At 37.6% G+C, this 15,557-nt stretch overlaps 1 protein-coding gene across 3 annotated transcripts in view; it reads right to left on the minus strand.

Annotated features, from left to right (window-relative positions):
- SBF2 (SET binding factor 2) overlaps positions 1–15,557 on the minus strand; it is a 500,238-nt gene that overhangs the window by 35,430 nt on the left and 449,251 nt on the right. For 2 of the 3 annotated variants that reach the window (XM_032594814.1, XM_030330866.1), the window contains exons 27-30: positions 12,682–12,878; positions 10,218–10,358; positions 9,239–9,334; positions 432–616 (exon numbers count right to left, since the gene is read on the minus strand). In XM_032594814.1, the coding sequence (XP_032450705.1) occupies positions 432–616; positions 9,239–9,334; positions 10,218–10,358; positions 12,682–12,878 (619 nt within the window). The remainder of the gene's footprint in view (positions 1–431; positions 617–9,238; positions 9,335–10,217; positions 10,359–12,681; positions 12,879–15,557) is intronic. The other variant, XM_030330868.1, reaches the window with a different exon arrangement.

The raw sequence follows: 15,557 nt of genomic DNA on the forward strand, positions 1-15,557 counted from the left end.
CACAGCTTTCTTTTGTTCAATTTTCTACCTTCCTGTAGCTTTCTTTATCAATAGGGATCTATTTTGCCAGGGGCACAGATTTCTATGGAAGCTGAACAAGACAATGGAAAAACACAGCCCGAATAAGCCTTATTTCTTTTTTGTATGTACACTTCCTAAGATTCCTGATGTTTATGCTGATTTTTTCGTGATTATGTGTAAGTATATTTTCGTGGCTAATAAATATGCATATATGCATATGTATCTCGATATAAGTATATGCAGATATACATACATATGTATGAGCTAAAATTTTTTTTGAGATTGATTATTAACTCCAGATTAAGAATCTATGCTGTAAAATGAAATTTCTAGGAAAGCTGTTTGAGATAAGTTTTATAGACTGCCTTTGTGTATCCATAAAGTTTCTAAGTGAGAAAAAGAAATCTTACCCTTAGTTGCGACTTTTCACCAAATATATAAAGGGCCGTTTGGCGTTTCAAGAGCTGGTTTTGCAGGTAGGTGCTGTTACTAAAGGAGGCCGAGTGGTCCCTGCCTGCCAGCCGGGCGCCAACATCAATGAAAGATGTTGGAGAGCTGATGAGGCGAGTGCTAGAGCGAAGACTTGCCCAAACACCTTCACAAAAGCCAAAATAATGGAGTGAGATAACCTGATGTGGGAATGCCACTGAATAGGGAAAAAGATGTATGCTCTGTAGGGACAATTTTAGAGGTAATAGCAAGTTAATTCACCTAAGTAATCATGGATCATATTGGTCATTTGTTGTTTACTTTTGCAAATATAAGCATTATTCAATACAGCATTTCCAAATCACACAATCTTAGGGTTGGAGGGAGCTAACAAGTCATCCAAGTCAATCCCATTTTTTGTATTTTGATGTAAAGTCAGTATTTATAAGTAAATGCTGAGATCACAAATAGAAAGAGTGCACGGACACTGGGAAACAAAAAATGCGGGCAGAAGGCAACAATGTGAAAACATGGAGTGACTCAGTTTCTCAGGGTTTCATGAAAGAAGTAAGGAACACTCTTCTGCTTTAGTCAGTCAATGCAACAAGGAATCTAGATTAAGTAATAAATTAGAACTTCACTATACCTACTAAAATCTGAGGCTGGATCTAGAATATTTGTGTGTCATGCCCAAATGACATAATTTTAAATTAGTAAAGACAGATTCTAGTCTTTTTGTCCCAGTATCCGTGAAAAATAGAAGTTATAAATTTAGTAATACGCATTTCACTGATATGTAGGAGGCTTTATTTAAAATTTACAGTCAAAAGCAGATGTCTTCTAAGGGAAAGGCCAAAGCTAAGTTACTAGAAGAATCTCATGTTATAAATGGACCTTAATTATATTAATTAGAAAAATTGCATTTCTACTAAATATTCAATATTCAAACACAAAGGCAAATATTAAGCCTCAAACTTGACCAGCACTGTAGTACCTTCAAAATAACAGAGCCCCTTATAAATGCCCATAGACTACGGCGCTCATGCTGGTGATAGGGTCATTGGGGTACAGGACACTATCATTGCTTGTCTATAGTGGGGTTCCTTCTCTAGACTTAGAAAGACTCTTTGAGAAGCTTTAATATTTGCCAAATCAAGTCATGTTTCTAGGGGACTGAAAGTCACCATAATAATGCCTGTCTCATCTGCTTCTTTCTTTATAAGCATTTATAGGGGCAGGAGACCAGTTCCCAAGAAAAGGTTTTGTTTAATGGATTTTTCAGATATTAGCTTAACATGAATGAATCTTTCTATATAACTTATAAGCTTGTCTTAGATATTATGGCAAGTGTTTATAAATGGAATCACAGAGCAAATTCAGAATGTGGATAAAAATAAAGGACATAATTTGACAAACAAATGTGAAAAAGGTTACTTGTAACAAATATGCTTCCAGATGAAGATGGTTCAAAAGAGTGACACATTAGGACAGATAATACAGTACCTTGATTATGGATTCTTCCCTTAGTTGAAGATTTGGGGTTTGACTGAATAAAACATTTATCTCTGTACCCATGCACTGGTAAGTAAGATTAAAGACAGAAGGAGGAATGAAATGTAGATAGCAGCAAACATCAGAGCAAATTGAGTAAGAGAAGAATAGGTTATTTAATTTTTGAACTTGAGTTAACATAGGGGGAAAATGTAAATATAATAAAAGTAGAAACTGCAATTAACAAATAAAAAGCTGCACAGTCACACAAAATAGATGAACTGAGCGCCTGTTAAATGAAATTTCATCACCTGATTATAAGTATTATAAGCACAATGAAATGGACAGCACAGCAGAGCGCCACTAACAAATTATACCAAATGGAACACGCTTTTGAAGATTGTCATTTGGCAAGAAACAAATTTATATAATAAAATTAAGGAATTTAGAAGGGGGTAAATGTTAGGAATGCATTGGCCCTAGTATTTAAGGAGGCTGATTTATTGGCAAATGCTATGTGTTGTACAACACGTTTGTTCTTTGAGCAAGGTTATCACATCAGGAATGAAGCTCCAGTAACCATTTGGAATAACTAAGGGCATATTTTTGCAGTAAAGCATCAAGCATTGCCACACTATCTTCTTTTTTTCTTGTCATTTTGAAATTACATTTATTTTTAATACAGTTATGAGAAACAAAAATTCATGATCCTGTGACAATACCCAATGCCACTAAAAAATACAGCTTGTGATGATTGAAGTCACAACTCCTCCTAAAATCCCTACTTGCACCAAAATGATAGGCAGTATTAGAGATAACACTTTTGTAATTTGAGTAATATTGTTTTTTCCCGACAGAAAAAAAGTGCTTCGTGAGTAAGGCAAACTTAGCCTGGTAGTAACAAAAGCGATGAACAGTGGGTTACAGTTAATTACATTATTTCCTGAGCAAAGGAACTGCTCAAGTCAATTAAGGAAAATGACTCTATTCAGGATTGAAAACTTTAACAACAGTATTATTAAGCTATATATTGCAAAGCTGCATATGACATAATTTGATAATAGAAAAATCATTAGCAGCGTTACTTCATTTCTGTCTCACTTCTCTGGAAGCAGAAAATGAAGGGCAATAATGGCTTTAGTGGCCAAAGGAATTCAGAAAGCTAAGGGTTGTGAAGGTGCTGGCTGACTGCACACAGGGAATTCTATTGCAAGACAGAACAAAGACCATGGGACAACATGGTAAAAGCACAAGGCTTCCTGTGTGCTGCCCACCTGCTCTCCTTTCTGCTAAGGTTTTGAGCTTCCCGATTGGAATATGGGACACTAAATACTTATAGTGAAGTTTTAGTGGTTGGTTCCTGATTGTGAGATACTGTTCCCTGAACATATACCACGTTTACATGTTAGTCTCTCTACCTGGAACTACTTTTCACATTTCTTTACCTGACAAACTCCTTATCTCTTAAGATCCAGGAACAACGTGAATTCCTAGGAAGTGCATTCTTCACTGTCCCCAGACTTGTAGAGAGCTCTACTTGAACTGTGATCACATTGCATTGTGATTATTAGCACATTTTATTCTACTAGATTTTGCGATCCAAAAGGTAGGGCCCTAATCATATTTATTCTTGTATCCATGCTGAAAGCCTAATTTATAGGTATTAAACACATTTGTTGATTATTTTCTTTTTGAAAATTGATACATTATGAGCTGTTGTGGTCCTTCTAGTATATCTTCAACTCTGATTATCTGCCCTGATTATTTGCTCTGATTAATAATATAATTATTATTATAGAGGCTCATTAATGAAAAACTGCCAAGTATTTATCACATAGCAGAAAATCAGCAATAAGAAAATGGGTTGTATGGACATGGGGCCAGCAGAGGGCTTTGAGAACTGTAATCCAATGGGGATTACGCTAGTGCTTTGGTGGTAAGGTCTACTTAGCTTCCTGAGTGTTTCCTAGGTGTCAAATACTTGTTCTGACCATGTACTACTGGCTTGGAGTCAGGTTTTTTCCCAAGCTGTAGGGTCCCCCTTAATGGTTTTAGTGATCACTTTACTAGGTCAAGTTGGTATTTTCAAAAAAGTGAGATTAGAATTTGAAAATACTATGTGCACTGCATGTGGTATAGATACTGTTTCATGAAACTTTTGTTTTAGTATATATACATTTTGCCCCGTGACAGTATTACCTGATATAATACTTATATACTGTAATATAATATAAAATGTATTTTTAACTATGATCATGATCAAAAAAGTTTGTTAGTTTTTGGCCTAGACCTAGAGCATATTTACCTTCTATCTTCTTGCCCTAGGCCTATGTAGAGCAACCTGGCTTAAGGCAATTTAAATGCAAATGTAGACTTTTCTCCTATTTCGGTAGATTATTAGGCAAGTATAACTAATAACAACAACAATAATCATGGAACTAACGTTTACTGAGTTCCTATTATGAACCAGTTACTAAGCTAAGTGCTTTACAGATATTTCACTTATTCCTCATACTCTAAAGCGAATACTATTTATTATCTGCACTTTACAGATGAGGACCCTGAGCATTAAGAGGTTTCCTAAATTGCTTAATACCACACATTAAGTGGTAGTGCTATAGTTTGAATTTGAATGTAAGTGTTTTGTCATGTAAGGAACCAAGTGGCTCTGGGGCTGTCCAGCAGGGGCTGGCTGAGGGTATTGCTTCAGGGAAGAAGTGGTGCAGTTCACCCCACTGATGGGAATGCACTGGTGTTCAAAGCACGAGTGTTTCCTGAGCACTGGTATTGTTCCTTCTACTCTGTTCAGGCCAAGGAGGGGAGGAAAGATGCTTGGGTGGGATGTGGGGATGGGTACTGAATTTATCCATGTGTATGAGGTACAAGCTATATTCAGTGAATGCTGTATTGAAATGGACTGAACCAATCCCAGTACCAGTTATGCTGTTATTTGCTACGTGATCTTGGCCAAGTCACTTCATTTCTCAGAGCCTCTTAAAACACATATCCTAGAGATTATTACAAGGATAAAATATTACATGTAGAGAAACTGAAGGGCCACAGAAATGTAAAGGATGGAAAATTAAAAGGCTGTCTCCATGTGGCTACTTCTCAAATATACTGAGCTGCTATACTTTTGTTTTTAAGAGGTAGTAGTATTGATTTCCTCATGACATTTTTGTAGTCAACAAAATAATTTATCCAAGTTGTAAGTATATGTATTTTTCCCCATGAGCCTCAAAAATGATTTTAATTCTAAATGAAAAGCAATGTGTTCTATTCACATCCTCACTTTTCCTTCACTGGTTCTTGTGTAAAAAAGGTTGCTTCCCCTGACTTAGGAACTCATCAACATGCACACAGAATGCAAAGTGGTCACCCTGACTGAGAAAAGGGTAAAGGAGAAGGTGGAAGTCAGTCTGAACTCTGGCTTATCAGCAGAGTGAGAAAGGCACACAGTGAAAATAACCTAAGGAAAAAACCAGTACCTAAGACTCTATCATGATGAAAGGAATGAAAAGGTAGTAAAGATACATAGAAGAGGGGCGCCTGGGTGGCGCAGTCGGTTAAGCTTCCGACTTCAGCCAGGTCACGATCTCGCGGTCCGTGAGTTCAAGCCCCGCGTCAGGCTCTGGGCTGATGGCTCAGAGCCTGGAGCCTGTTTCCGATTCTGTGTCTCCCTCTCTCTCTGCCCCTCCCCCGTTCATGCTCTGTCTCTCTCTGTCCCAAAAATAAATAAATGTTGAAAAAAAAAAAAAAGATACATAGAAGAGAAAAAGGAGAAGGTTAGGAGGAAAATTTAGAACTAGGAGGCTCTTTCCATACAGGGTGGATGAGGAATTTCTGGAGAAGTGGTGCCTCACTATCTGGAAAAATGAAGAGACTCTCCTTGAGGGTAGGAAAGAGGAAATGAACTATTTGCAGGGTGTGGAAACATCCACACCTAGTCTGGCCCTGGCCTATGTGAGTGTGTGTCTGCCTGTCATGGTCATGTTAACAGGCAATCTTCTAAGACTTCCCAAATTGCTTGCCCAGTCCATTCTTGGTATTCAATGTGAGGAGGAATGACCCTGTTGGAAGAGACAAAGGAAGCAGCTCTAGGGATCAGAGAAGTTGAAGACATCAGGAAACAGCAGTATCTCATCTTCCAGTTAACCACTGGGACCTTGGAAGATCTGGGAGGCTTTGGCATTGAGGAATTAGGAGATGGAATACAAGAGTAAGATATATGTTTCTGGATCCTAGTTTAAGATACCAGAATGATGAGTATCTGGTTAGGAGCAAAAAACTATCATGAGGAAACGCAGTAAGTTCACAATAATTTTCAGAAGAAAATATTTGGGAAGGGTGTCAGAAATAATAATTATGACCTCATTATGCCCAGAATGGATCAGAAATTAAATGGGAGATTTTGACCCTAAGAGGTAAATACAGCTTTTTAGGTACTTTTGAGAATAGCAAAGAATAAACTCATGATTAGAATGTAACCACAAGTGGGGATCCCCTTGTATAAAAAAGGCTGAGTCTGAGGCCAGTATTAAAAAAGAGAAGATAATGTAGGTGAAACACATTGGTGAATGTCCATGAGCCTTAGGTGCTAACATAGAAGATGAGACCATTTTGCATCTGAAATTTATATTACAAGTCATCTGGCCAAATGGAGGAATAAATAATGTGTCCTTGATGAAGTTGACAAAGGCAAAACTCAAGAGCAGAGCATGGAAAAACTGCTGACATGCCTTGCTGACCATATAAACTTGCAGATGCTAAACAAAGCAATAAGGGGAACTGCAATATTGGGCCAAATTTGGATAGGAGCTCTGGGCAACAGAAATACTAGGCAGGTATCTTAGGAGAAAGTCACTGTACTATCTTTTAGTTCAAATTCACCAAGAAAGAAATAAGAAGAACGAGGCCTATATCTTAAACTTTAAAACAATGGTATTTAAAAAATTCCAAAGAAAGCTATGTAGGACTATAATGGGTTATAAAGCTATAAAGCTATAAAGCTATATATGACTGTGTGCCTCCACCCCAATTCATATGTTGAAGTCTTAACGCCCAGCACCTCAGAACGTTGCCTCATTTAGAAATAGGGTTATTGCAGATGTAATTCATTAAGATGAAGTCATACTGGAGGGCGATGGAACCCTAATTCTATATGATCAGTATCCTTATATGAAGGGAAAATTTGGAGACAGACACAGAGGGAGAACATCATGAAAAGATGAAGGCTGATACCTGGGTGATGCTTCTACAAACTAAGGAAAGCCACAGATGGCTAGTGTGCTACCAAAAACTAGAGGGGAGGCATGGGACAGATTCTGCCTCATTGTCCTTAGAAGGAACCAACCCTGACAACATCTTGATTTTGAACTTCTAGCTTCCAGAAAATGATGAGACAAATGTCGTTGAAGACAACCAGTTTGTGGCACTTTGTTAAGGTAGCCCTAGAAAACTAATACAGTGACCTTTATTTCACTAATTCACAAGATGAGTGAAAAAGGCTGAAAGCTATTAGGAAATCCTGTAATTATAGAACATTCTGATGAGGTGGGAAAAAAGTATCTAAAGAACCAATATGACTGCTAGGAGATGTGCATAGTAATCTGGTTTTTCAAAAGGGAAAAAAGTGAATTTTGTAAAATAAAACTTTCCTGTATGTTGATTCTGAACTAAATTCTAGAATGGATACTAGTGGATAATTTGTGATTACTTAGGAAAAAGCACTAATTCTTATAATGAGTCATGGTAAACTAACCATATAATCTTTTGTGATATAATTAATACTTGGAAAGACTGGAAAATACCAAATTAAAGAGATTGGCAGAGATTTAGAAATATGGGTCAGGTGAGGTTGAACTGGTATATATTAACAGATCAATCTCTTTCTTCAGGGAAGCTTCTATATTAGTTTGATGAAGACTTTTGCCCTTAGCTCTGGCTGTTTAATATTTTTAAACAACAAATTACATGACAGCAGAGATCAAACTGATGCATGAGAAGAGGCTTGGGAAAATGTCTAATACAGAGGCAGACAGAATTAGGATCCAAAGTCTAAAACAATAGTCCATGTAAAACAAGATGGAATTTTGTAGGTATAGTATGTAGTACATTTAGGTTCGAAAACCAACCCTCAAGGCTAGTACTGTATATTGTTAAGAACAATAGCACATGGGAAGAGATTTCAAGTGATATTAATCTCAGTGTGGGTCAACCTAATGATGGGGCCATCCTCATATCTGATGTAATCTTAGGCTGCATGAGTTCAAATCCGTGGAGAGTTCACTGAGTGACAAAGATGGTGAGTGGAATGCAACTGTTCCAATTAGGGATATTTGGAGTTAATGGAAGCTCTCAGAGAGAAAAGATCAGATCAGTTTTTAAATCTGAAGGGCTGGCATGTGGGAGATTAAGATTTAGAATTTTCTGACTGTAGAGGGCAGATTATGCAAAGTTACATAGGGGCAGATTTTTCGATCAATATGAGAAAGAATTTTCTAACAAATATAGAGTTGCTTACAAATGCAAGGGACTACTTTTAGGAAGAAATGAGTTTCCCATTACTGATGATGTTCAAGCAGAACTTGGATCATTCACTTGGTAAATTTTCAAGGGGATTCAACATCGCATAGACGTGAGAGAAAAAACCCAAGATTATATAAATCCATTGTAAAATAGGAAGTTTTACAATCAAGATACTTGCTCTGTAATTACCTCTGAAAAGTAAAAGAATCTCACATAATCTCCAGATACCAAAGTGGACCTCCTTTGGGGCTAGAAGAGCAAATACAGGCCTTTCTCTATTTCCTTATGCCAAAAGCTAAAAAGCCCAGAGGGAAAAAAAGAGTAACCTGGATATCATTCTCTTCTGTTCCCTAAACTAGCATTTCAGAGAACAGGAGTAAAAATTACAGGCATTGGGGAAGCACAACTCTTGGAGTCTGGGATTACTTCTCTCTAGCTGCTTATGCTTCGGTGATCAGCCTTTCTACCCTGCAAACCTGAAGCACTGTGGAGTATTCATGGGGCTGACCACTTAGACACGCTCCCCTCACCTCCCACTGCTTCCAAAATCATCAATAGCTAAGATTTCAGCAATTATTATACATTTTTGTCCCATGCAGCTAAACTCATCTGCCACAACACCAGTAACAAATTAGACCATTTATTTCGAAAAGGGTAATTAAGAACAATTTGAACCATAATTAGTTGATTTAGAGTATCACTATCTAGAGTAAAGTTTTCTGATTTTAAGGTTGTATCAGTGCTCAGTTATAAAATCAATCTTACTAACCTCCTCGAGCAAAGCTATTGGATGGGTTTACATCCAAATGTCCTGGCACTACCTGCTTAAGCACAGTGGACATTCTTGAAGTCCTCCTTTCAGTCCCTGAAAGTCAGCCAAAAAGAAGAACAAAAACCATGTCGTTCAGGTTAACATTACTCAAATGACAAAAAGTTATCTTCATGTGTAGCATGTCTAATTGCTGCCAAACATTGTACTTTTTAAGTACCCAAAGCTTTAATAGAGATAACAAGGCACTGTTACTATTTCCTCAGAGATACACACATTTGCAAGATTATAGAGAGTTAGGTTTGGCAAGTGCAATCAGAGAATTTAATGATAAATGAAGCAAGGCATGCATGGTGTTACTTTACAAGAAAAGCCACTTTCTGCTTATGTTGAGCTAATTCAAATAGCTGATTAAGCCAAGGAGACCAACTTTTCAAGTCACATGCTCCTGTGTCTAACACATTAGGGTTACCTCTACATGAACCCTTTGGGGTTCCATCACATGATAACTGAAACAGAATATTAGTACAAGTCTTAATGGCTTCATCCAAATCTAATGAAAACAAACTGTACTACAAATCATAAAAGGTTGCAGAAATTTCAGGAATTTCAAACTTATACATGATGATTTACTACATAAGCATTTAATAATCAGGTGTTCAACTTATACATTCCACTTTGTAATAATACTTTAAAGTCTATGTAAAATAGATTCTAAGAAAAAAGAGATGACTTTATTTATGTTCCCCACTCCTATTATTCTTTTAAAAAGAAAATAATTGAATCTCCACATTTGGTTACTGTTACTAGACATTAACAGTGGTATGTTGATTTTTAGGTAAAAGGAGCTAAAGTTATAGTCCCATAGGGTAAAACTTCAAGGGGTCATACTGAAGGAACAGTATAAATAACTGAAGAGACTAACCCAAGGAATGAAGCTTTCATAGTTGTCAAGAAGAAAAGTATTATCAAATCTTACCTGGAGACAGAGCAAGTGCTGGCCTGACAGTAAGGGTGTTATTGCCACTGAGTTTCTGTTGGACAGAAACTGCATTCAGTAAGGCTTGCAAGTATTTTTCTTGTTCTATGCTATTGGAAGATTCTAAAGAGGAGGTAGGAGCTATAAAAGAAAAAGATAGTGAATAAAACAAACTGTCTCTATATTAAGACATCTACCTACCTACCTATCTTATTCTTTCTGTGTATCTTCAAATTACCACACCCAAATATAGAAACCAGTCCCATTTACAGCTGTAAACTATTAAATGGCTATCCTCCTATGATACTGGTTTCACCACACCTACTTCTTGCTTGCATCATCATCAGAGATGGCTCTGCCATCCTCCCAGAAAGAGCCTAGGTCTGGAAAACCAGCACAGGGCTGGCCTTCCAAGAATTGGTGTAGTTATCCTGTCCATACCACTGTTTGAGAGCAGAGGATGGAATGGGTTCCCTAGGCATCCCAGAATGGCACCCATACCAGTAGTTTTCTTCTAATTCTGCCACAAAGGCCTAACAGGGCACATGAACTTGTAGGAGTCTGTTGCAGGAAGAGTGGAGGAAGATGGGGAGAAGGTAGCAACAGCCACTGCCAGATTCCCTAGTCCTTCTAAGAGAAGGGCAGAGAGGGAATGCCTCTGTGTATGCACGGAGGGAAACAAATGTGAGAACAATTCTGGGTTGGAGGGAGTCTGAGCTGGTTTGTGTGGAACAAAGAATCACTAAAATTGGCCCAGGCACTTTAAAGAGGCATCACGGGGGACTCATTAGAAAGACAACAGATATCAACAACTTTTTTTACATCCTGAAGAAAAAATTAGCATAATTATATTTTATAAACTTTAAGGTGCCATTATTATATTTTATGAACTCTAAGATGTCATAAATTATAAGATGCACCATTATTTTATGTACTAAGAATTAAAAACTCTTCCATTTAAAGGGTGCCTGGGTGGCTCTCTTGGTGAAGTGTCTGACTTCAGCTCAGGTCATGATCTCACAGTTCATGAGTTTGAGCCCTGCATTGGGCTCTGTGCTGACAACTAGAGAGCCTGGAGTCTGCTTTAGATTCTGTGTCTCCTTCTCTCTCTCTCTCTCTACCCCTCCCCTGCTTGTGCTCTCTGTCTCTCAAAAATAAATAAATAAACTTAAAAACAAAAACAACTCTTCCATTTAAACTATGACAACTCTCTGATCACATCAATTTTAAGATGTATCCCAATTTCAAAGACATTAAAATGTGAGCATATGTGTGAGCTCAAAAATATGGAATACAGCAAATTTATATTAGATTAAAAAATCAGAAACCAGTGAATAAAATAGTTTCAACTTTTTCCAATGAAAAAATTAACATTGTCATCAATGATCAGTGATATATCCATCAATGCTCCCGAAATGATTCCCTCACTTTATGTAACTTACATATGCTGTGTTCTGTTATATCCACTATGTGGCTTGGGAGGATTCCTCAGTGTCAAAATAGTTAAAAACAAATTGCCTTTAATTATACTAGTGTTGAGACTCCAAGACAGGCAGGATAATGATAATGATGATGATGATGATGATGATGATGTTGTGTGTGTGCTGCCCTCAGCTGAATGATCAAAGATACGCTAGCCAACTTTTAACTTTCAGGAGGGAAATGGACGAGAATAAAGAAGAGATGTCAAAAGCACATGGTTCTACCCGCTGAACCACAGAACTTGACTTACCTCATTTCCAAAGAGTTAAGAACACAGCCATCCCTAAATTGGATCTGATATGTTGGTGGTCTATTGTTTAATTTTACTGAACATTTACTATAAGCTAGAAATTATGGGAAAGGTCTGCAAAATATAGCTTCTGACTGACTTCAAGACCTCAGACATAGTAGTTAAAAATATCCTCAGAAAAAGAGACAGTAGTACTATCTGCTTTCTTAAGTTGGCCTTCTTCTAGCTTCCTAAAATATTCTATTCTTGAGAGTTTCTTTTAAGGCAGCATTTTGGTCATTGGTTTGTGGACTTGTTTGTGTGTGTGCATGTTACTTGTAGGAATGAGATAAAATATCTCATATTACATGGGTCAGAGAATCCCTACTTGCCTCTGAAGCTGTTAAATATATTTGGATGCTCCCCAGAAGGAAAGAGAAAGATTAGTATACTCTAGTTTCCATCTGTGGACAGTTTGGTTTGCTGAAATAAAAATACCCTAGAACAAAAGGCTATTATGACAATTTATATTAAAATACAAATATAGACAGACATATTTAGCAAGATGCCAAATTCAAGGTGGAAACCCACATTGTCAAATAGTACATGTTTCATATTGCACCGTGGAGAAGTCTGTGTGCGAGAGAAGGCCTGATATAAGGGCACAATTGACACTCCCAGATATCACTTCCTTTATTTTTAGGAATTCTCTAAAGTGAACGGATCACAACTGTGCTGTACAGAGATGCTTACCTGCCTGAGGGGAGTTCTGAGATTTGAAAAGACCAACCACTCCCTTCCCATGGAATCCTCCAGATCGGAGAAGCAGGGTACTGCTTTTTGAATTCTTCCAACATACAACAGGCAGGCGATTGTGTCGATAGCAGCGGGCGACTCTTGGTAAACTACTGTCTTGTACAGCTTGAGGTACAACCAAAAGGCCAGGATAGCTTCAGGGACATGGAAAGGAGAAAAAGAATGAATGGGGTGAGAGAGTGGGAATGGAAGAGAGAAAGGGAAAGAAATGGGGAGAGAGGGAGAGAGAGAATATAAGAACATGAGTATCATAGTATCACAGTAATTTTCTAAGACTCAGAAACATACTGGTTGAGGGGTAAGACATTTATTTTCTTTTATTTATTTTTTAAAAATTATTTATTTATTTAATGTTTATTCATTTTTGAAAGACAGAGAGAGACACAGCACAAGCAGGGGTGGGGCAGAGAGAGAGGGGGACACAGAATCTGAAGCAGGCTCCAGGCTCTGAGCTGTCAGCACAGAGCCTGATGTGGGGCTCTGCGAGATCATGACCTGCGCTGAAGTCGATGCTTAACCAACTGAGCCACCCAGGTGCTGCTACTGTTTTTAAAGTTTATTTATTTTGAGAGAGACACGGAGAGTGCAAGTGGGGGAGGGGCAGAGACAGAGGGAGAATCTCAAGCAGACTCCACACTGTCAGTACAGAGTCCATGTGGGGCTCAAACTCACGAGACCATGACATCGTGACCTGAGCCAAAATCAAGAGCTGGATGCTTAACTGACTGAGCCACTCAGGTGCCCCAAGACATGGATTTTAAACATGGAACTTAGTTTTAACTCAGTTCTTCAGGGTTTGAGAAAAAAACCCTACATAGTGAAAATAGCTAATTTATCCACTAATCCGTAGTCTTTTTTGAAATAAGCCCCCTTCAATGATACTGCAGGTGGAATAACCTAAGCCTAGAACATAAAAATTCTGGGGTGCCTGGTTGGCTCAGTCGGGTAAGTGTTGACTTTGGCTCAGGTCGTGATGTCACGGTTCATGAGTTGGAGCCCTGCGTCCGGCTCTCTGCTCTCAGCGCAAAGCCTGCTTCGGATCCTTTGTCTCCTTTTCTCTCTACCCCTACCCTGTTCATGTGTTCTCTCTCTCAAAAATAAAATAAATTAAAAAAAAATAAAAATCTTGTGTTGGGCGCCTGGGTGGCTCAGTCGGTTAAGTGTCTGACTCTTGATTTCTGCTCAGGTCATTATCTCATGGTTTGTGAGATCAAGGCCTGAGTCAGGCTCTGCGCTGACAGCACAGAGCCTGCTTTGGATTTTCTGTCTCCCTCTCTGCTCCTTCTCTGCTCTCTCTCTCCCTCTCACAATACATAAAGAAAATTAAAAAAAAAAAAGAAAAATGCTATATAGAATTACTAAAAAGGCCTCTGTTAAACTAATGATTTCCTTTGTCTTACACACTACTTTTTGTCAACTTGAAATATAGATTGTAAGATTAGTGGATTAATAGCAACTTTATGAGGATGACAAGTCAAATTGTCAACTCATTAGTCTGCTGCAGCAACAGCTGAGAATAGAGCACACTAACATTAGTCTGCCTGAGATGGTGAAAGAACTAAAAATCAAAACCAAATGATTTTTGGTTATGAGAACAGTATGTTCAAAGGTCAAAATAAGTTTAAATATTTTATTGACACTACATGTTGATAATTTTTAAGAAAAGATTAGCTCATAAAGTTACAGGATATGACACTGGGAAAATACAAAACAAAGTACTTTGTTTTTTAGAATAGGAAGCACAAGAAGATAGGCAGGTTTCAGAGTCATTTCCTTTAGTTTATTTAGAAATATTACACTAAAGAGATTTCATATTAATAACCTCCCAAAAGGAGGTTATTACTGTGATATTTTCTAAGACTCAGAAACATACTTGTTGAGGGGTAAGACATTTATTTTCTTTTATTTATTTTTAATTAAAAAATTATTTATTTATTTTTAAAGTTTATTTATTTTGAGAGAGACACGGAGAGTGCAAGTGGGGGAGGGGCAGAGACAGAGGGAGAATCTCAAGCAGACTCCACACTGTCAGTACAGAGTCCATGTGGGGCTCAAACTCACGAGACCATGACATCATGACCTGAGCCAAAATCAAGAGTTGGATGCTTAACTGACTGAGCCACTCAGGTGCCCCAAGACATGTATTTTAAACATGGAGCTTGAAACGCAAATGAATTAACACAAAAAAATCCATATCATTACTACCTGGGTCAATAAATTGACCATTACCAGAATCCAAGAAGATCCCCTGTATCTCTTTCCAATCACTATTTCTCTCTCCTCCTCAAAATTTACCACTGTCCTTGACTGCTAAAAAACTGGATGAGTTTTCTCTGTTTCTGAATTTTAGATAAAAGGAACAAATAAAATTTATTCTTTTGTATCTGGGTTCTTTTAGTCAACATTATGTTTGTGAGATCCATCCATGCTACTGCATATAGCTGTAGTTTATTTTCATTGTGTATCGTATCCCACTATGTGATTACACTATCTCCTCTTCTATTGTTGATTTTGAGTAGTTTATTGTTTTTGACTATGTGAGAAAAATGTTGCCATGAACATTCCTGTAGATGTCTTTTGGGAGCACATATACATTTCTATTGGAAATTCTGGGCAAATAACAGGTTACACATATGGTCCATAGATGTTTAGCAGATACTGCTAGACAGCTTTCCAAAGTTGTTTAACCAATTTACAGTCCCACAAGCAATAAATGAGAGTTCCACTTGCTTGACATTTTTACTAGTACTTTGTATTGTTAATCTTTTAAGTTTTAGCCATTTTTGCAGGTATAAAGTAGTCTCATTGGGACT

The sequence above is a fragment of the Lynx canadensis genome, chromosome D1, assembly GCF_007474595.2.
Source record: "Lynx canadensis isolate LIC74 chromosome D1, mLynCan4.pri.v2, whole genome shotgun sequence".
Taxonomy (NCBI): domain Eukaryota; kingdom Metazoa; phylum Chordata; class Mammalia; order Carnivora; family Felidae; genus Lynx; species Lynx canadensis.